The 22,439-nt window shown below is 52.2% G+C and overlaps 1 protein-coding gene across 1 annotated transcript; it reads right to left on the bottom strand.

Annotated features, from left to right (window-relative positions):
* Window positions 1–609: 609 nt before the first annotated feature.
* Window positions 610–17,853, bottom strand: STRA8 (stimulated by retinoic acid 8). The gene is made up of 7 exons (XM_032401293.1): window positions 17,662–17,853; window positions 13,805–13,880; window positions 13,135–13,219; window positions 9,937–10,222; window positions 5,545–5,618; window positions 3,734–3,845; window positions 610–684 (listed from the first exon to the last, which is right to left on the bottom strand). Exons 1-7 carry the CDS (start codon window positions 17,851–17,853, stop codon window positions 610–612), a joined length of 900 nt encoding a protein of 299 aa, XP_032257184.1.
* Between the last annotated feature and the right edge of the window lie 4,586 nt (window positions 17,854–22,439).

The following is a 22,439-nucleotide window of genomic DNA, read 5'->3' on the forward strand; positions in this document are numbered from 1 at the left end:
CATAGAATCTGCTGTCACATCCAACATGCACGCCCAGGAGCCTCACCAGAAAGCACTCAGAACACGGTGGAATCTGGCTTGATCTCCACTTAGGAGTCTCTATTGCCAGAAGAAGCAGATGAAGCTGGTTCTACCCTGATGTCCTATAGTTCCTATAGCACAGGTGTGGTCCGCACTGTTCTTGGGCTCCCAGAGCATGCAGGATGAGTGAGTGGCCTCCAGAATGCTCTAGAACCCACCAGAACTCTGCCCTGAACCCAAGATGTGCTGAAAGTACCTAGTGTCATGGCGCCTCTGGGGACAGATCCTGCCCGTCCTTTCTCGAAAGGCCCGTGGCCTGGTGCACCCAGGACCCCTGAATAGGAACACAGGAGGGGCAGGTGTGTACCTACAGCCAGCCACTTATACCAAACGACCCTGAAAGACTGACACAGGGCCACACTACTTGTAAAGACTTTATAATAATCAGAAACTCAAACCATCAAAATGCTCTGGGACAGCCACCCCGAACTGTCCTGGAAGGGGGAGGCAGGTACAGCCTTGGCTGCCGGCATTAGTGCTTGGAAACTGCCCACCTCATTCATCCCCTCCCGTCCCAGCCCTTCCATATCACAGATCTTCATCATCGAAGGTCTCCATGCACCTCAGCATTATCATCTCATCGTCAATGGGGAGGTCTGGGCCCTGCAAAACACAGGGTGCAAGAGGATCATGTATTTAAGGAATCCAGGCCCCTCAGAGTCTACCCCATCTCTTGCTGCATCTTCTTCTCCAGCTTCCGGCCAGGAAGTAAGGGCTATGGGGCTGGGGGGGGGGGGGGGAGCATTTCCATTTCATGCAACTCCACACTCTATGATCTTCAGAAAGGGTTTTCCTGGACACAACAGAACTGGCTTCTTTTCCATCCCGGGCATTTGCAGGATCTCAGAAGACAGAGGGGAGACCTCTCAAAGCTTTATCCAAATGCCCAGCCATGGAGGATGGTGAATCACACCATGGTGCGCCCACCAAGGGAATACCAGGAAGCTGTTTGAAATAACAGGAATGAGGTCGTTCTCTTTGCGATATACTATTTAAAAAGAAAAGGGGGGGCAAGTGGGTGGCTCAGTCAGTTGTGTCCGACTCGTGGTTTCAACTCAGGTCGTGATCTCAGGGTTGTGGGATTGAGCCCCCACCTCCCTTCAGGCTCTGCGCTCAGCGGGGAATCTGCCTGAGATTCTCCCTCTCCCGCTCGTACTCTCTAAGTAAAATCTTAAAAAAAAAAAAAAAAAAGAGCAAATACAATATAATGTGTAGTGTAGGCTCTCATTTGTGTTGGAAAGAATATATAAATATCTGTAGATTATCTCTGGATGGCTGTTTAAGAAACCAGTAATGGTAATGGCCTTTGGGGAAGGGAATGGGGCATAAACGAGGGACGCTGGTAGGAGAGAGACTAAGTTTTCTTTGTATATCTTTTGGTAACTTTCAAGTTTTAAACTATATACGTGGGTTAACTATTAGCTAATTGCTTAAGAAGCAGCACTAGGTTATTTTATTCCCTTTATAATGACCCCCCACTGACTTTTCTGACCCCCATTACCTCTTCCCCTAACAGTGTGTTCCTGCGTTTGGTTCTTCCTGTCTTTCCCCACCTTGGCAGAAAAATGGTAGTTTGTCATGGGCTGGTTCCCTTGGGCCCTGGGAAGCGTCCCCAAAGCCAGTCAACCATCCCATGAATGTGAGACCCGGTCCCCAGGGTGACAGCCAGGTTGGGAGCAGACTGCAGACAAAGCCTCTCCAGCTCTGGACAACGTCCTCACTCACTGTGCTCTACTGATGGAGGCGGGGGGTGCGTGGGGGGCCGGCGTATCTGAGAGAGGACCAGGTGGTCTCTGGGAAAATCACACGGGCCCCTTCTTCAGGGTGAAGACCAGAGCAAAGCTTGAGAAAAGGTGGAGTGGAGCGCAGGGGGCACCAGGAGGCCAAGGGTCCCAGGAGGGACCACACACGAGTCTCGGTCGCACCAAGTGCTTGAATGTTGTTCACAATGGTCCAGTTCCCTAAGCCCCTGAAAATGGTGTCTGAGGCCTTTTTAGGCTGCAGATTTGGGAAAGCAACAGGCTGTGAGACGTACCTGCTGGTATTGGGTGCTGAGGTATGTTGAATAGTATCCTTCCTACCCCACTTCATGACCACCTGGAACCTTCTTTGGAAATAGGGTCTTTGCAGGTGTAATTAGCTAAGGACTACAAGATGAGCTCCACCTGGATTTAGGGTGGGCCCTTCATCCAAATGACCGGTGTCTTTATAAGAAGATGAGAGGGCTAGAGAGACACACAGAAGGCCTTGTGAAGACAGGGGGCCTTGGTTGGAGGGATTCAGCAGTGAGCCGAGGCATGCGGAGGACTGCCAGGAGCCACCTGGAGCTAGGAAGAGGGAAGGAAAGACCTTCCCTCGAGCCTTCAGAGGCAACATTTGGCCTTTAGCCTCCAGAACTGTGAGGGAAGCAATTTTTGTTGTTTTAAGCCACCAGGTTTGCGGTAATTTGTTACAGGTGCTAATTAAAGTTTCATCCAATGACCTCGTGAAGTTCACGGGAAGGGGAGGGGGGAAGAGAACGATATTTTCCTCTTTAGAGCAGCGTAGGCTGGAGGCCTCGTGCACCGGAGCCAACCTGGACAGCCAACTGGACAGCTCATTCAAAATACAGATTCTTGGGGTCCCACCTCGAAACACTGAGAATCTTGGGTGCTGGGGCATCAAGAATCTGCATTTCCAGTTAGTTCCCAAGACGATTCAAGTTCGAGCATCTCTGCTTTGTACGGATACTCCAATCCTGCCTGAGCTTTCTTTTCTACCATATGCGGGGAAAGGAAGCAGGGAAAGCAAAGACCATCCTGTTAATCTGTTCCCCAGGCCTCAAGGAAGTGGACTGACTTCCCTGTGTCTGAGAGAAAGAGGGACACAGTGGTAAGGACCACACAGCCAAGGGTTGATGGGAGGCGGAGAGCAGCCAGAGAGGGGGCCCTGGGCTCCAAGTGGAGATTCAAAGTGGTCCTGGCAGAGGGAAATGAAGAATTCGTGGGGAGAGGGCCAAATTATACCTTGGCCTGTTGGAAAGCTGCCCCAATTATTTTTAGACAAACGTTGTCATTATTATTGCTTACCTTTTTAAAGAAACAGTTGTATCTTTGCTGAATTAGTAGAGAAAATCCTTGGCTATGAATCTGAAAGGGCCTGTCCCCTTGGTGGCTCAGGCATAACTCCCCTTTCCTCATGGAAGTTTCTGGAATGTCCCTTCTAATCAAGACACAGCCAGCTTTTGGGAAGTAGAAATTAATACCCTTCAAACGCTGACGGCAAATATTAGCCCAGGGTCTCAGAAGACGGCAGAACAGCTCAGTCTCTTGGAAAGGAGTCACACAACATTTACAAATGCCTGCAAAGAGTCAGGCCCCCGGGATCTGGTCGCCACTTCAAGGGGCTCCCCGTCTCAGGCCTGCCCTGGAGACCATCTGTGTGTCTCTTCCCTCCGTTTCCCTGGACGTCTTCCATCCCCCAGGATGTATCAGGCTGATGCCCACCATCCATGGAGCAGGCCGAGAGAATGAAGGGACATCCGCCTTCAGTGGCGCCCTGTGGTGTGATGTGAGTGAGGCCCAGCTGGGGGCGGGGGGGGGGGGCTCAAGAGTCCTTCCCATCATCCTAAGGGAGGTGAGCGGGGGTCTCCTCGCACTCTGCTCCGTCCTACCTGTTTTAACTGAGGGTTAACACAGCAAAGGCCTTTAAAAAAATCGATGATCTGCATATAGAGCTGAAACTTCTCCTCTGGATATTCTGGGTTGCCGCCAGTGAACACCGAACTGACAACAGAAAGGGGAAGACACAGCAACTATTTAGAACCCTCCTCTTTGGCCTCTGCTTGCACCCCCTAAAATACCTGGGTTACAGGGCGAACCAGGCACTTGTAAACACCCCACTGAATTCATTCATAGACAGGCTGGAGGCCCTTTGGAAGGTTTGTGTTGCCTCAGCTTCCGTGTCGCGGGTGGAACCGACGGGTAAAGGGAGACCCTAGGGAGACTGGTTCCCCCGCCCTAATTTAGTGTTCTGAGCTGTGGCCTCTGGAAGAAGGAGCAAAACGGCCTCTCTCCTTCCGAGTCTCCCTCAGAGAGCCGTGCCCCGCGGTCCTGGTCCCCCGTGGCTGCCCGGGGAGCTCAGGGGGCACCGGCCACGCTTGAGCTCAGTCCCCCCGAGATGCCCCCCTCCACAGGGGGACAGACCCCGGTGCAGGGAGGCGGCCTGTGTGGCAGACTCCTTCCCCCTGCCTTCCTGGGACCAGGGGAGCAGCCCCACGACGTCAGGACCCTGAAGTGGTGCCCGGAGAGCCTGCGTGTTGACCTCACGTCCTCTCGGAAGCAGGTCCCACAAGCCGTGTAGGAACCCTCTGGCAGCAATCCCTGCCTTCTCCAGGGATGGCAGAGAACATTTTCTAATAGGTCGTTTTCGTGTTCCATCAGCAGGGTAAGGAGTTCCAGATCCTGCTTGGCAAGTATGCTCTGGCAACTTCCTACCAAACTTCTCCTCACAGCCCGAGCCTGGCTCAGAAATAGGAAAGTCCGCCTCCAGCCCATTTCAGCAAAACCAGACTCCACACACGGCTGACAGGAGCTGGAGTCCCCAAAGCATAAAATCGCTTTGGAGGGTTTGGACGAGTCTGTTGAGGCTGGGTGGAGCAGGTCGCTGGGGGGGAGACAGGTTGATGTCTGGTGACTGCCCCAGGCGACCAGGTGACCAGGGGTCGTGTGGCCTCGGGGGAGAGTGGGGATGGTCATTGGAATATGAGGACAGGAACGTCCCCTTGCTCCCAAAGCAGGAAAACGAAATGTTCTGGCCTTCTTTTTAGCCTTCTTAACGGCCTGTGCCTGTAGGCTCTAAGACCACAGCTTTTCAAAGTAGCAAGGGACAATCTCAGTCCTAAACTAGCTCTCTTTGCGAAAATGGCCCCGTGCTACAGATTTTTTCAAGCTGCTTGTCTTGCCATCTCCCCAGATCCTGCTTTGTGTCATCTCCCTTCACGGGGTCAGCCATCCCCTCCTCCCTTCTTTCCACATCCGTCCCCAGCAGCCCCGTGCAAAGCAGCTTCTCCCCTGCACGGCTCAGACCCCCTCAGCCCAGGGCACAGGCCCGGTGACATGTTGGCCCAGGCTCTCGATGCCCCCGAGCCCCCGCCCACCTCTCAGACCAGACGCTGTGGCAACCTGTCCACGACCCCCTCACTCTGGGAAGACGATGCAGTGTGGACAACGTGCAGCCCATAACCTGCCGCGTCTCCGTCCTGGGCCAGGATGGGAGAGTCCTCTACGCAGAAGAAGCCCCAGACCGTGTCCTCCCTAGCGCAGCGGCACAATCCTGGGTCCAGCCCACTTTGAGCCACAGACAAAAGTGGATCTCTAAGAACTTCCACGGAATTATGCACCCCTCAGCGGGGCTGCAGGGGAGCGACCCCTAAACATCCCAGCAGGGGCACACACACTCACTATGTCATACCCCCTTCCTCACCTAGAGCTGGATGTACTGGGAGCCTCACTTTTGTCCAGGAAACTGGCCACATCGAAGGCATCTTCAAAGAGTATCTGAAGGAAGGCACAGAACATGGTGCGTCAGAGAGAACGACAGTCCGAAGCTTGCCCTGGGCGGCTGGCAGACAGGAGTAGGAAGGCTCTCTCTTGAACCCTCGTTCCCAAAAGGTGGGTGACAGCTGGGGCCCACCAGCAGGTTCTCTGCCTGGTGACCTTCTCAGGCAGTGCCTAGTAAGCTCTTGTCCGCCCAGAACAAACCACCACCCCAGAGGTGGTTACAAGGGATTACAAGGCATGGGGAAACACCGGGGAATGTGGTCGTCTCTCTCTCTCTCTTTTTTTTTTAGAGAGAGAGAGAGTGCGCTTGAGAGCAGGGCCAGGGGTGGGGGGGGGGGGGGGGGGGGGGCTTGGGAGAGGGAGAGAGAGAGAATCCCAAGCAGGCTCCACGCCCAGCGAGGAGCCCAACACAGGGCTCCATCTCATCACCGTGAGATCATGACCTGAGCCAAAATCTAGAGTGGGTCGCTTAACCGACTGAGCCGCCCAGGCGCCCCTAAATCTCCTTCTTCTAGAAGGCGGGAGCTCAGGCATGAGATGCAACAGCCAGAGCCAGGCTTCCGTGTACACCGGAAGAGGGCTCATGTACACCTCCCAAGGAGCGGAGGCTATTCGTGCCCAGGATCCGCAAGCTAGCAGCTTCATGCCAGGCAGCAGGATAGGAGGGGGGTAGTTTTGGGGTTAGGCTGCAGGAGAGCCGACTCCCAGTCCTGCCACTCACTCAGCTGCGTGACCTTGGGCAAGTGACCTTGTTTCTGGAATCCTCCTTTAGAAAGGGAATCACAACAGTGCCTACCCATAGGGACGTTGCATGAGTTAAATAGATGGCGTATGTGAAACACCCAGCACATAATAATGCCTCCAATTTGTTAGCTATTATTGACTATTACCTGCTTTATAAAAGAGATGTATGCATGTTTATTGTGGACATTTTGGAAAATAGAAACAGATAAAATCACTGAGAAACAATCCCAGCCAGAGAGGTCCATGGCTGACATATTGACCTATTTCCCTCCGGTCATTTCCTCAGCCATATTATATCCTATATTTCCAATTTTGCAATCTTGTTACTTAGATGGTTTTCAGTCCTGCTTTTCTTTAATTCTTGGAGACTATTAAATATTCCACAGGAATGTGAGGTACAGTTAGGAATGCAAGATTTAGCAAATAAAGATGCAGGATACTTAGTTAAATTTGAATTTTTAGATAAAGAATGAATCATTTTTTAGCATAGGAATGGCCCAAATATTGCATGGGATGTTCTTATATTAAACTTTTCACTGGGCATGTCTTACTGCGTCTGACACCCCATTTATAAGCACAGCCACCCTGAGAAGAGGAGAGGGAGCTCTGTGGCACCGAGTTGGGGGTTCTGGCAGGTTCTGCAGGGTCTCTCCTGCCCCCTTACCTGGGACACACTGCTCTTTCTCTGGAGGTCTTATGTCTGTCCTTCTTGTCTTCTTACAATTTGCCTCCCCTGAACTGAATCCCCGGCACTCTGGCCATGTGGATGGCCCTTCTTCTGATCTTCTGGACATTTTATGGTGTCCTTCTTTTTAATATCCCTTTGCTCATCTCAAAGAGGATCTGAAAAGAGGCCACTGAAAAGACTAGTCCAGAAGCCCATCCATCCACTGTGTGTTCTTCCCTAGCAGGTCTGAGGCCGGGTCCGGGGCCCTAAATTCCTGCCTTTGGCCAATCAGCCCACTGAAGTTCTGGGCCACACGCTGTCCTCACCTGTGCACAGCCCTCTCGCCGCTGGCCTGGGAGGGGCACTGCCAGGCTCCGTGGCCATTCTGGAGCGCCCAGCACACTTACGGGGCCATGCTTCTCAGAGCCTCCCAGCACACCTGACCCTACACACAGGGGCCGGCCCCAGACACAATCGTTCTGCAGCAGGACCTCTCCAGATGGACCAGGAGCTATAGAGGTTTCACTGCAACTGATCTAGAAGCCAGAGTAGAAGTAGCTGTGTCTCTCTCCCTGCTCTGAGCAGAACTGTTGTCTGTCCTGCCTACCTTGTCACCCAGCCCTGGGTTGGCCCAAACCTGGGGACAGCGGTGCGGCAGAGCCCTGGTCTAGGCACAGCCGAGGGACTCTGCTGCCAGCTTCCCTCAACAGCAGGAGAATGTGAGCCCTTCGCCCTTTCTGAAAAAGGTAAGAGAAGCTGCTTCCATGATTTGGGGACATGAGATTCTGGCTTGGGTCTGCTCTTTCTTGAGGAAAGGTTCGTGCTGCAAATGCACACATAAACATACAGTCAGGTTACGGTTGGACAGACTTGCCCGCACATTTGGCAGATGTTTTCCTTTTGCTTTCTTTGTGTGAGCCTCCAGGGCCAGGCACTTCGGGGCTACAAGGACATCCAGGCCGGCTGACACGTGCCGTGGGTATGAGGTCCTCAGCTATTGGTTTCCTGGCCCTGCTTGGACCATTATGGAGGAGAACTCACGTCCTCTCCTGGTGGACCAAACATTAGTGGACAAACAGATGAGAAGCCAAAGTCCATAGGGTGACTGTTGGGGGAGGGGAGCAGTTATGGGCGGAGCTGATTGTTGCTTTTCTGCACTGGGAGTTCCTTCCAGTAATGCCCTCGTGCACCACTCACCCGGGATGCTTGCTAAAGATGCAGGTTCAGGGGCGCCTGGGTGGCTCAGTCAGTTAAGCGTCTGCCTTTGGCTCAGGTCATGATCCCAGGGTCCTGGGATCGAGCCCCTCGTCGGGCTCCTTGCTCGGTGGGGAGTTTGCTTCTCCCTCTGCCCCTCCCCCACTTGTTCTCATTCTTTCTTTCTCTCAAATAAGAAAAAACTTAAAAAAAAAAAAAAGCAAGTTCGGAGCCACCCCCCACCCTTCAGGATATCTGATTCAGTATTAGGTACCCGCCTCTTTACCAAAGTCTACTTGAGAAGGATGAGGGGATATTGTGAAGGTTGACCATAAACACGTGACCAAAGGGCAGAAAGATTTGAGAAATTCCGTGATGAAGGGGATCCAGAAGCTGGGCCTCCTGGACAAGCCACCCCACTCGTTAGGCCTCATCTGTCCACTGGCAGCACTGGACTGGGTGACCGGCATTCTGTTGTTCTCCAGGCCCGGGGCCCTGAGGTCTGGGAAGCTTCTGGAAGGATGGGGCATTCCAGGGCTGTTCCCCGGAGTCACAGGCACTAGGAAGCTGTCTGGCTCTAAGGCTCCCCAGAGAGTCACAGGACATGTCCTGAAATGGACCACCCGCGAAGGGATGTTTGGACAGTCAGGGCAAAGCGGAGCGGTGGCATTCACCTGGTGGAGGCCGTGGATGCTAAATGTCCTGCAGAGCACAGGACAGGCGCAGAGAGGAAGGAACTGCCTGCCCCCCGGCTGGAGAAGCAGGTCAGACGCGGCCCATGCGGTAGCCGCAGCCTCCGTCCGGAGGCCGTTCTAATTCGGGAAGTGCAGCTGAAGGGCCCACTCCGATCTCAGCTCTGAGTGACCACTCACGCCACCAGACACACTGCATTGCTGACCATGGCTTCCAACAGCATGAACTCTGAGAGGGGCATTTATAGTGAAGGTGCGGTTGCCTCTCCACGTGCATTCCTCTCTCTTCACTGAAGGGCAGCAGTGCTCTTTGGGGTGGGGACTGACTTCCTCTGGGGGATTGGGCCTGACTGGTCCCCACATAATATTATCTCAGTGATGTCAGTCATTGGCTCAGTCATCTGGCCAATTCTGGCCAATGAGAGGGCAGGAGAGGTATGGCAGAAATTTCTGGAAGAGTTCTTCCATGACCCTTAAAAACGAGCCTCAGGAATCTTTCTCTCTCTAACCCGATGTAGAGGAGGAGGGATGACAGCTCGGTTGCTCCCAGCTGCCATTCCCCAGTCACACGGGATAGGGAAGGGAGGGAGGGGAGACAAGGTGAGAAGCCAGCTTTACGATGAGGCAGAGCAGGGAGAGGGGAAGAACCAAGTCCATGGTGACGTCACTGAGACTAGCGGGAAGCCCTCCTGAACTTGGGACCGCCCTTGGCTGTGAGAAGTACATTTCTGCATAGTTTAACGAGCAAGTAACTTGCAGTCCAAATAATCCCAGCATTCTAAGCCTTCTCTTTGGTAATCCCCATGGAAAGGTCCGGAAGCCGGAGAAAAAGAAATGCCAATCTGTGGCTGTAGAGCTTCCGTTGGATGAATCAGAAACCCACCGTGGGAGTCAGAATCTAACCGTTACCTCAAATGTGGTAAATGACCCCAAGTGGATCCCTTTTTTGCCTCCAGGCCAAAGGTGACAGAGTCTGTCCTGCGCCCCCCTCCACCTGACCCAGAGAGGGTCTGCTCACCTCCTCCGGGGTGGAGACGAGCGAGCAGCTGGCTCCTTGGCTGTCAACCCCGCTGTCCTTCAGGCTGCCGTCGGCACAGGCCGGCTCCTGGCAGGCCCCAGCAAGGCCCTGGAGGCCGCTGTGCCCCTGTGCCCAGGCCTGCAGGAGACTGGTCTTCCTCTCCTCAGAGAGGTTCTGCCATAGGTGGGAGATAGCGGCAGAGACGATGGGGAGCGTCACCTCCTGTGAGGAGACAATCCCGTTCCCAATCAGCAGGTCCATCGTCTGCTTGTAAAAGTTGAGATACCTGGAACAGAAAGAGCGTCATCTCCCAGACCTGAAGCCGGTGGCCGAAGGTCCCCCCCCAAGCCATCTCTTCAGGATTCCCTTGGCGGGGTGTGGCCCACAGTGCCTGAGCCTTGCCACAGCTCTGCGCTTCACCAGGGGCTGCGCCTTCCTAGTCTGCACGCCCCTGACACTTGGAGAGCAGTGGTGTCATGGGTGACATAGATCTAGTGTCCGGGTCCTTCCCCAGAGTCCCCATGGAGCTCTCTGCCTGACAGAAGAGAGACTAGGAGTGTGGCCTGCTCAGCTCTCAGCCCATGGGAAAACTGCTTAAAATTCCAAGCCCTGTGAATGGGCAGACATGATATGATGCTTGTTTTAATTCAGGGCCTGAAATTCAGGCTCAGCTGTGGAACGAGCCCCCTTCTATTGGGCCAACACCTCCAGAGGCCAATGTGGCCGCCATGGGTCTTGAGTCTGTGGAGGGACCGTGAGTGGCAGTGGGAGTCTGAACCAGTCACTCACGGTGTTTCTTACTATGAGACCAGTAATACGGTAGGGAGTGTGTGTGTGTGTGTGTGTGTGTGTGTGTATGGGGGTGTTTGGTCCTCGTAATCCCCATCGACAGCCCCCACAAAGTCAACTCCAAATAAATCCCTGCTCTAAGGAAGCCCAGTGTATGTGCTGTGCAATTTGGCTTCGAGATTAGTTCTCTAGCCCCTCTGCCAACCCCATCCCAAACCCCGCCAATATGGAAATTCTGGAGCTTCCTTGATTCGGGGCCTGGTCTGAGAGTGCCCTGAGGATGCCGCATGTCACAGAGCCTCTGTCCCCTTCCCCACAGGCTATGCATAAAGCCACCCCTCGCAGCTATTCACACCGTTCAAATTCCATGAGGTCTGGCAACAAGGTGACTGGGGAGTGCAAGAGCTCCACTTTTTTCTCTTCCTCCTCCTCCTCTTCCTCTTCCTCCTCTTCCTCCTCTTCTTGGTCTTCCTCCTCTTCTTCCTCCTCTTCCTGCCCCTCAGCATCCTTCCTGACTGCCTCGATTGGGCACCAGGTAGCAGAGATTTTCTGAAGAACCTTATTTGAGACCAGGCTAGTAAGAAAACAGAAACAAGACAACTACAAACTTGAACTCTTGAATCTTCATGAACATTGACACTGAGATTCTGAAGGCAATGTTAGTGTTGGGGCGTGTGTGTGTGTGTGTGTGTGTGTAGACACACACACATCACAACCAAGTGGGGTTTATTCTAGGAATGCAAGATGGCTGGTTCAAACTTTGAACATCAATCAGTGGAACTCAACATAGCAACAGACTAAAGAAGAAAAACCATACGATCACCTCAACAGACACAGAAAAGCACTTGGCAAAATGCAATATCCATTCCTGACAAAAACTCTCAGCAAACTAGGAATAGGAGGAAACCTCCTCAACCTGATAAAGGGCATCTACAAAAAACCTACAGCTAACATCATACCTGACAGTAAAAGACTGGATGTCTCTCTGCCTAGGTCAGGATCAAGACAAGGATGTTCACTCTTACCACTTCTATCCAAAATCGTACTTGAGATCCTAGCCAGTCCAATAAGGTGAACAAAAGAAATAAAAGATAAACAGATTGGAAAGGAAGAAGTCACACACAAATATGGGACTAGAACTAAGAAGGGTGTTTAGCAAGGTTGCTGGATACAAGGTCAATAAAGGAGAACCGATAGTATTTCCATATATTAGTGATGAACAACAGGAAATTGAAATTTTAAAATGTACCACTTACAATAGTACCCCAAAACATGAAATACTTAGGTTTAAACCAAAAGCTCAGTCTGAAAAAGAAAAAGTGGATAAGTTAGACTTGCGTCAAAATTTTTAAATTCTCTTCAAAAGGCAGTTTTAACAGAGTAGAACAGGGGCGCGTCGGTGGTGCAGTTGGTTAAGCGCCTGACTCTTGATTTTGGCTCAGGTCGTGATCTCAGGGTCGTGAGTTCGAGCCCCGTGTCACTCCATGCGCAGAGTCTGTTTCAGATTCTCTCTCTCTCTCTTCCTCTGTCCCTCCCGCACATGCTCTCTCTCTCTGTCTCAAATAAACAAATAAATCTTAAAAAAAAATAGGGAGTGGAACAACATGACACAATTTGGAAAACCAGGATTTGTACCCAGAATCTCTTCATCCTGATAGGAATGATCCCCAAGGAGATACCATGTTGAGTTAAAATACAAGTGCACCAGAAGAAAACATAGGAGAGGAGAATTCTTTTTTTTAATTTTTTTTTTTTTAATTTCAGAGCAGAGGAAGCCTTTCTGAGTATTCTCCCAAACCTAAGTCATGAGGACAGATCGGCAGATTAGACTTCATTTTTTGCATGGCCAAAACAACAACAACAACAAAAACAAAAAGATCAAAAGCAAAATAATAAAACAAATGACCAAGGGATAATTATTTGCAAGTCATGTTCTAAAAGAGAGCTAATTTCTCGGTATATGTAGAGGGCTTCTATAACTCTGTAAGAAAAAGACCACCAACCCAATAGGAAAATGGGCAAAAAAATAGTCACAAGAAGTTCCCAGGAAGGGAAATACAAATGCTCTTGAACAAAGGCACGCCATTTCGCTCATAATTTAATTAATTAACATATAATTATAAAATATAATCTGTTCCTGAGCTGGTGCCACACTTTTTAATTGCTGCAGGTTTAAAATAGTGCTAGTGAAAAATCCTAATTATTATGATTTTAAAAGAAATTTAGCCATTCTCATGTGGGCACACGATAGAAGTAGTGATAGGATTTTAGTATGGGATGAAGTGTGTTATCTTAAATTGGTAAGGAAAGGATGGCTTATGCGATGACTGGGGTTGGGATGAGGGGCTAATCGCTTAGGGATGAGACCGTCCCTCCTTGCTGATTGCGAGGTGGTGCTTGGGGTCTTACCTGGGATTTCCGGAGTACTTGCTAGCATATTCTGCCTTGACCTCCTCTAAGCTGTTTGCATTCCCATCCTCCAGGTTGAAGGACTCTGTTGGGGAGGCGAAGGCAAGGGTCACAAAGGGGGAAGTCCAGCCTTTATCAAGTCTCTCCTGCCCTTCCAATCCAGGCAGACCCTGAGTGGTCCCTGAGCCCGCCCAGATTCGGTGTTACGGACTCAAGGGTCCAGTTTCCCCTCTCCTTCTAGATGTGACGAGCTTCTTGTCCCGGCCCTTTTCAATCAAGACACCAAAATATCCCTTGCAGAGTTCAGTTTCCACCAGCTTATGAAACCCACATTCCCAGGCAGCCACCGCTCCCAACCTGAGTGCCAAGAAAGGGAGCCAAGCTTTGCCTTTGCTTTTGAGCCTGACAAGCACTGGTCTGCGTCCTCTCTGGTCTCTCAAGATGGGATCAGGTACCTGATGACGTCTGTCTGTCCTGCCAGGCTGTAAGCTCGCCGAGTGCAGGGGCATGAATCTCCTTGTACCCCTGGCCCAAGCACAGTGCTCGGCACATGGTAGGCATGCGATACGTATTTGTTCACTTGGCTTAGCCCAGTCTCTCTGTTTTCGATGGAAAAACCAACCAGTCTTTCCGTGGGAAGGAGATGCGGGTGGCGGATGGGGGGTCTAACCTTTCAGCTTCAGCAGATTATCCAAGGTTTGTTCCAGCTCCTGAATGTGGTTCTTCGCCTTATTCAAAACCTGCCACTGAGGACAGAGACAGACAATGCTGAAAAGCCCGCCTTCTACCGCACACACTGTGGTTTTGTGGACACAGGTGTCCATTCCCCGGTCTGAAGCCATGCTCCCCTCAGAGGCAAAGACACTCCTTGACATTGTCAACAAAAAGTGGGGGGGGAGGGATGGAGTTTGTTCTGATGCGCAGAAGGCATGAAGTTTAATTTGTACTCTGGAAATGGTTCTCGCAGAAATACTCAACTATTTAGAAACAAGCTGTGTTCAGCAAACTACTAGGGCTTCAAAAGGGCAAACCAAGTATATATGCTCCTTGAAGGTGGAATGAATAGTGATTGAAGAGCAGCCGCAGGCTGGCACCAAGATCTAGGGCTAACTTCTGCTCGGTTGTCACAATGAGCAACAGGCTGGCTAATACCAGTGTGCTGTGCTAACGGTAGTTTTTATTTGCTAAAGGCAGACACTCTGGTTGATCCAAAAGCTGCTCAAATGCTCTGTCCACATGAACTCTGAATGTCCTGTTGCTGCAGGACTAAATCGCAAGCGTTTCTCCCTCCCTCCCTCCCTCTCCCGTATGTAATGTTCCTAAAGTCAAATGGTAACTGCGTGATTATTCCAGCACAGGAAATGCTAACTGTTGTTTATCATGCTGACCACCCATACCTGTCCGGAGTTACATACGTTCATCAGGCATGCGTTAACGGGCAAAGCTGTGTGTGAAGCCCCGGGGACACGAAGTAAATAAGACAGCCCGGCTTTCCAGCAGGAAAGACAAGACGAGCAGAGAAACCCCTACTCATAACACAAGCTAGAACTCAGTAAGCACTGAAGGGAGTAGAAGCGAAGGGCCGTGGAAACACATGGGAGGAGGGGCTGATTCCAGCTGGAGGCGTCAGGAAGGCTCAGAGCAGGGCAGCCGAGGAAGTGGGCCACGCTGAGCACCGTCTCAAAGGCGGAACTCAGGGCAGGGGCAGGGACAGAGAGGCAGGGGTTGAGGGCCGCCCCAGGGAACTATCGAAGCCAGGTGTGGCCAGAGCCCAGGGCAGGCAGAGGTAGTTGATGTCAAAGCGGCAGCCAAGGGTGGACAGCCCCGGCGCCATTCCAACATCCCACCGACTCTGTCTGGTGCACGCCAAGGAGGCTTGAGGGGAGCGAGAAGCACCACACTCTGCCGGCCCAAAAGACAGTGACCCGAGAATGCAGTGGACTGCAAGATCTCGAACACTCTTTGTAGAGCAGGGTCCGCCTGATGTCCCGGATGATCTGCTGCCCCCAGGCCCGGGGCTCACGATTGTACTGTTGGGCTAGCAAGGACTCCTTTTCCTATTCGGACACCAGGGCCAACTGGTTTCCAGAACGTCAGGCTTGGTCTTAATTGGGATGAGGTGAGATCATCCTGGCCCTCTGGTCCAGAGCGAGCCGCTGTGTTGGCTCAGCAGGGACACCCCATGCTCACTTGCAGTCTTCGTGGGCCGACCTACAGAGCCATGGAAACCAGGTGCAATTCACTGAAATTCTGTTTCTGGAATGTTTTTGGCAGGCTCACGAGGACCTTAGTTCTGGGTTGAATTACATCTCCCTGAAAAAGATTATGTTGACGTTCTAACCCCCAGAACCTGTGAATGTGACCTTGTTTGGAAATAGGTCCTTCATAGAGGTCATCACGCTAAAATGAGGTCATTAGAGTGGGCCCTAATCCAGTATGACTGGTGTCCTTATTAAATGGGGACACTCGGATGCAGAGACAAACACGCACAGAGGGAGGATGAGGTGAAGACATAGGGAGAAGACAGCCACATGACCGGAGGGAGGCAGCTCTAAGCCAAGGAACACTGACAAATTGCCAGCAAACGCCAGAAGCTGGGAGGTGGGGCGGGGGGGGGGGGGGGGGCTTCTCGCCTAGAGCCTTCAGAGGGAGCATGGCCCTGTGGACACCTTGATTTTGGACTTGGAGCCTCCAGACGTCCACCACAATAACTTTCTGTTGTAGCAAGCCACCCAGTGCCTGGGATTTTGTTATAACAGCCCTAGGAAACTGACAGAAGCTGCTTACACCTTGACTCCTGTAGATCAGATCCTGCCTTCACGGATATTACGAATGCAAAATTCAGGGTGGTCCCTCCAGCAGGACAGAGACAGGAGGAGAACAGAGAGAACTCCTTGACCACACACTGTTTCCCAGGCAAATGGTTTGACTTCCTGACCCCTCCGTTTCCTCATCTGTAAAATGGGGCGATCTGAATGGAACTGCAGGGGCTAAATGAGCGAGCATGCTGGGAAGCGGTGCTAACACTTAAACCACTCTGACGCACCATATCTTTCCACACAGCCACCTTGTGAGACGCCACCACAGGCCCCTGAGGACGCCATTACTATCGTCCCTGTTGAACAGAGTGGTGACTGAAGCCTGGCCAGGAAAGTGTCCCCCATGGGCAGAGGCCAGTCCGCCAGGCTCTCAGCCGCCACGTCGTGAGGTACAAACTATAGGGGGTGCAAGTGAGTTTTCCTCTACATTTACTTCCATTCCTTCCTTTGGGGCCCTGAACACATGGTCTTCCTCGGGTTACCCCCCACCCCAGTCTGCGTGCACTTCTTCACTGGCCAGTGACATGGACTTTGGGGTTTTCCCACGTACCCCTGGGAACAGGCAGCCTATTCCTGTTCATCCAGGGGACATGGCGCAGAGCGATGCTGGACGGGCTCTTGGCCCTGAGCCCCTGAGCCTGGCTCAGCAGAGGGAGGAAGAAGAGCCCTCCCCACACCTCTCACCTTCCACACCCTTCTACAAGAGCAGGTGGGATCTCTGTGGGATTCTTTCAGCAAAAAACACTCGTGGCCCTACTCGGCGCCTTGCACCAAGGTGCTCGGGGGCGCCGCTCAATTAAGACCCATTCTCAGAGGCCCTGGCTCGGTGCCTGCCAAGGAGCAATTCTGCGGGCCTCTATGAGAATCCTGTGTTAGCTCCATCAGCAGGAGGCTGGGAGCGCAGGCCCAGCAAATGGTCCCTGTCCTTAAGTGTCACTTCACTGAAAGCACCAGCCCCGGAGGGAAAACCCGCCGGCTGGAAACAGTCACAGGGCCACGGGCTGGTCTCTACCAGGTCTGGAGCTGGGAATGGAGGCCCACCTCTTGGTCCTGCCTCCAGTCCCTCCTCTGTTAGGAGAGGGTGAGGAATGGGAAGCTCTCAGGGCCCCCTCCCCTACTGGAGACCTCCTATAATGCTCCTCCAGTAATAGGAGCTCCATGCCTTCCCGCATCACCCCAAACCACCTGCACCTTCCTCCGTGCTCTGCCAGAGGCACGAATAGGCAATGAAGAAGCCATGTAAGGAGAGAGGCGAAATCAGGAGCAGGAAAAGAGAAATGCTTGCCTGGAGAGCTCTGGTGCCTAGGGAAAAGACCTGGCTGGTGCACAAAACCAAGTTGCACGTGTGTGTGTGTGTGTGTGCGTGTGTGTTTGGGGTGGAGACGCAGTGTCCGGAGGCAGCTGCTAGAGGCTCACCCCTGTCCACTGGAGGGCTAGGCACAGGAGGCCCCGGCTGACCGGTCCCTGTTATTTCCTTTCTGGTGCCAGCTGCGTCTGCAGGTGGGGAAGGCCCAGCTCACGCTTTACCCACGTGTGGCCACCAACAGCGCACGGGAGATGCCCACAGCGGATCCCTGACCCCACCCGGGCGGCAGCCCCTCTGGGTGGGGGCGGTGGGAGTGGGAGCTCCAGGCCGGTCCCCGCTCCTCCTGGCCCCGAAGTCCCTCCACGTGTGCAGACTGTTCCTCCCACACCCGGGTCCCCATACCTTGGAGGCTGTGAGATCGGAATGGGAGTAGACGGTTTTCCTGAGGTTGTTGAACAGCCCCGCCAGGGTGGCTCGGTGGCGGGCCTGGGACAGGCGTCGGCGGGCCACCCGCGACTCGAGCTCCTGCAGCTGTGCCAGGTGCCAGGGTGTCGCTCTGCCACCGGGGTTACTGCCTTCTCCGGAGGTCGCCATGCTAAGCTGCAATGTAATATTATGCCCTGTGGGGGCCCTAAAGAATGAAGGTACAGTATTAAAGAAAGAGGAAGGCAGATCGAAGGAGAAAGGAAGGGGGTACCACTCCCAAGTAACAGGTCCCAAACCAATGTATATAATCAATAACAGATACACAAAATAGATGACATCAAATCTCTTATTTAAACTGGACTCCTAAACCGCTCCTATTTGACTCAACAGTTGAAGGCGCTGGGGCTTTATTTCAGAAAGTTTCCAGAACACTGCGGGTACTCACCAGACACTTAATTGACTGGCTGTGGCCCAGGAGAGCAAGCCAGGCCCTGAGACCTCTTTCCTCACAGTCTGTGAAGAGCTGAGCATGTGGCCCACCCTTTGAGGGCTTTCCTACCATGAGGATGCACCCCTCTTTGATCTGGGTAGTGGTTACACAGGTATATATACAAAAGAAGATCCATCAAGGCATGTCCTTAGATTAATGAACCTTTTAATATATAATATATATATGTATATAATATCTCAAAAAGAAGAGATGTACTCTTCTACCTGTGAAAGCAAAAAGTCACATGATGACAGAGAAGTGGAAGCAGGCTTGCCTTGTCCTGCTTCTAGTGGGTTCTGAAGATGATCCTTATGTTGTCTCTTGTCACATCTGAGTTTACAAACCAGGAGCCCTTCCCTAGGAGAGGTGATTCTGGGACTGATACAGAACAGTTTTAACAGAAGACAGGGACCGAAGTCTCTTACCTGAGCCATGGACCCCGCCTTCGGGTGCTCACCCCACCACTCAGAGGACAGCCAGCTCTTTGAACAGAGAGGCTGCATCTTCATCGCCTCTGTACCCCCAGGATATGCTCAGTGCTGGGGTTTTGAGTGAATTAGAATGGGAGCCCTCCGCTGGGTCCACGCGGCCCTGAGCTCAGTCCGGCTGCACAGGGACAACGCATGACCTCAGCCAAGGGCCTGCCAATTTTGGTGTATGCCGGTCCCCTGGGGGCCCTGGGGAAAATACACATGCCCAGGCCCCACCTCGACAACACTGGATCTGAATCTCGTGCAGGGGGGCCAGGCATCTGAGGGGCAGCCTGCTCCCCAGGTGAAGCTGACATGTTCACGGCTGGAGCCCCCACGAGGGCACGCACAGCGACACCCCTCTTCCAGCACCCCATTGGCAGCTGGGAATGAATTCCCCTCCGCAGAGGGAGTATCGGGGAGGAGACTTGAGAAACCTTTCCTGCTAAGTTCTGGGGGGAGAATTCAGCCACAGAGATAGTGAAGCCAATCAGGGAGTGTGGGATTTTAAAACACCGTTTAGGGGGGGCGCCTGGGTGGCTCAGTCGGTTACGTGTCTGCCTTTGGCTCAGCTCATGATCCTGGGGTCCTGGGATCGAGCCCCGCATCGGGCTCTCTGCTCTGGGGGGGGCCTGCTTCTCCCTCTCCCTCTGCCTGCTGCTCCCCCTGCTTGTACTCTCTCTCTCTCTCTCTGTCAACTAAATAAATAAAATATTTAAAAAATAAACACCGTATAGGACAGAAAGCAAATCTCCTACCAACAATGTACTTTTCACCAGCGGGTGTATTTGCCCTCGCTTTGCTTCTCAGAACAATGGCGGGAAGACGGTAAGTGGGAGCCACTGTGGTGGCCCGCACTGACCCTGAAGCTCCTGGAACATTTATTACCAGGAACACCACCATCAGCGCGTGGAGGACAGCCACGGCCTGTGCACAGGCCCATCCAGCCTGAGGGCTGGGTTAAAAACGCTCTTACAGCGGACACTGACACATCTTTAATAGGAGGCAAAGTGAAACGAGGAAAGTTTTGAACTGCCTAGGGAAAAATGAGAACATTTTGAACCTAAGAACATAGGTTTTCTTTATTTGCTTAAATTAAGGAGAGGGCGCCTGGGTGGCTCAGTCGTTAAGCGTCTGCCTTCGGCTCAGGTCATGATCCCAGGGTCCTGGGATCGAGTCCCGCATCGGGCTCCCTGCTCCGCGGGAAGCCTGCTTCTCCCTCTCCCACTCCCCCTGCTTGTGTTCCTGCTGTCGCTATCTCTGTCTCTGTCAAATAGATAAATAAAATCTTTAAAAAAAAAAAAAAAATTAAGGAGAAATGAATGTGCCTGGATACCAGGGAATTTAGGTCAACAAACAGAGGTAAAAACACCAGGGTTTCCCCAAGATCTAGAATTCTCTAATAGTCTCAGAATACTGCTACCAAAGGCCCCTGGGCTTGTGGGGAATCTGGAGTTCTTGAGGTGCCAATGCTCATCACTTGGCTTTCCTCCCAGGCTCCTACCCAAACACGCCCCACCTGGATTCCTGAATGTGGTTTTAGTCACGGATAAGGACGCAGCCCCCTGCCTCTCCCACAGGGGACAGACCCCCCCGTTACTTCTGCCCCTGGGGACACCCTTCACTGCCTGTCACTGGGGGTGAGGACAGTCCCAGAGCATCCTCCCACCCGCGGAGCTGGGGCCTCTGCCTCACCCCACCTGCCGCAGGCTCCCCAGGGTCAGGGGTCTGAGATATTTTCCCTCTTGAAGCGGGGGGGGGGCACGCCGTGGGCATGATGGGAGATATTAAGCAGCTATTAAGCCTGATAAGACCTCGTGCAGTTGTAAATGTCCTACTCCTAAATGCTGCATCCTTCTGTCCACTAGGAATGCTCTGCTGTGATCTCCAGAAGGCATTCTTCTCAGGCTCTCTTTGTTGACTTGCGCTGTGGACCTGACAGGAACTGAGGCGAGTATTTTTCAGACCGAGCTTTTTGTGGCCATCCTATGGGTGGGTCTGTCCTGTCTGCACCTGTGATCTGTGTCAAGGGGTGGTTCGCCCAGGATGAGTACCACAGAAGTCACAGTCTCCGTGGGGAGGGGAGGCAGGACCCTCCTCCCGCCATTTTCCTCAGGTTGGCTCTTTTGCTAGGCGAGGGAGAGCTAACTGTAAAAATGAGATTGGGAAGGGATCTTTTATTTAAAACAGGACAAAACCAAAGCAAACCTTTTCTCCTAAACGGCCTGTGCAGGTGCCCAGCCTGTTAAGGAAACTGCCCCCAGTGCTGTAAGGAATTAGAGCCGTGTAGAGAGTACAGTCTGAGACTCCATCCCTGGGGCCTGGAAATCTGCATTTTAAGAGCAGACCCCCCCCCCCCATTTTCCCTTCTCTCACTACCAACAACAGAAACATTTGCTCTCCTGCCCACCACCCTCTATTCTGTGGCCCACTGCCTGCTCTCCCACCTGGGACACTGCCCCTCTCTCTGTCCCCCACCCCCAGTCTCCACCTATGGAGAGTCAACTTGTCCTTCAATTCCTATGGTAGGCCCCATTTCCTCTAAGAAGTCGCCCAGGCCTGGCATACCGGTTTCTAATTTAATCTTGTTTTGCCAACAAGTTAGTAAGATCCTTGGTCAGGATTCAGGTACCCAGCTGGGTACATCTAAAATGTCCCTCCCAGGGTGAGTCAGAACAGGGTAACTACAGGAAAGGATTAAGAAAAGACTCTGGGGGCAGGGAATAACAGCTCGTCTGCCCCAAACCCCAAAGACTTCTCTGGATCCTAAGCATTAGATCTCTTGAATTCAGTTCTTGGCTAGATTCACAGTGAGAGGCACACGTTTGAGAAGTTTAACCCTTTGAAGGGGACGCTGGCCAGTTGTTCCATAAGAGAGGTGGGGAGGGATTATCCGGGGCAAGCACCTGGATATCCTATTCTGACTCAGGAAACTTGCCATGTTCAGAGGCTGACTTTGAATGTCTGGGCAACTGAAATGTGTGAGGATCTAGGGATCTCAGTACAGAGCTAGTAGGTGGAGGGAAGCTAGTCCTAAGGACCCACTGTGGGTGGGATGATGCCTGATGGCGCACACGGACATGGTACCCAGCCAGTGGGATGAACTGGTGTAGGGAAAGGCAGGCTGGAGTAGGGATTGGCTCAAGACCTGGGTTGTAACTCCAGCTCTGCGTTAACCAGACATGTGACTTTGTATAAGCCAAGAAGCCTGAGGTCTTAATGTCTTTATCTGTAGAAAGGAGGGGGAAAAGCCTTTTACTAGATTATAGTTGAAACTCTTCTGCCTCTCTAAGGCCATTGTCATGATTCTACGACGATCTGGGGCAAAAGCACGCAGCACAGGCTGCTCATATCCTGGCAGAAGTGGAGCACGGAGTCCACAGCCGTGTGGGAAGCTGCATCTGAAGGAATTCTGGGCACGGCGGCCCCAGGGACAAATGATTACTGGGCACTTTTTCTGTGCAAACCCCATTCATTCTGCAGGAAACTGGGGTCAAAGACACTAGGCATTTCAAAAATGGCCATAGCTCTGATATATATTTCCTTTTAAAAGCTTTTTACTGTGTTCAAGCTTGTTCATCAGATCAGCGTGCTAAGCACACTCTTCAGTCTAACAAAATCAGAAGACACCTTCATCCATGCATTCTTCTAGAAAAGCACTGTGACGATTCATATTGTCATGCCTTTTTTTTTTTTATTTCTCATCTATAAAGCAAAGCATACTTTCATTACCAAATACTTACGTATTAAAACACCACTTAATACCCATTTGGAGCTGACGTTTTTAAAACTCC

This window comes from Phoca vitulina, unplaced genomic scaffold (assembly GCF_004348235.1).
Source record: "Phoca vitulina isolate PV1807 unplaced genomic scaffold, GSC_HSeal_1.0 scaffold4, whole genome shotgun sequence".
Lineage (NCBI taxonomy): Eukaryota > Metazoa > Chordata > Mammalia > Carnivora > Phocidae > Phoca > Phoca vitulina.

Bases quoted from the DNA above. Each gene is read 5' to 3' on its own strand.
- STRA8 (XM_032401293.1), bottom strand. From the start codon at position 17,853: ATGGCGACCTCCGGAGAAGGCAGTAACCCCGGTGGCAGAGCGACACCC. The intron at 3,846-5,544 runs GTGAGGAAGGGG...TTCTGTTGTCAG, and splicing joins CCCAGTACATCCAGCTCTAG to TTCGGTGTTCACTGGCGGCA. The intron at 685-3,733 runs GTAGGACGGAGC...TGTGTTTTGCAG, and splicing joins TTAACCCTCAGTTAAAACAG to GGCCCAGACCTCCCCATTGA.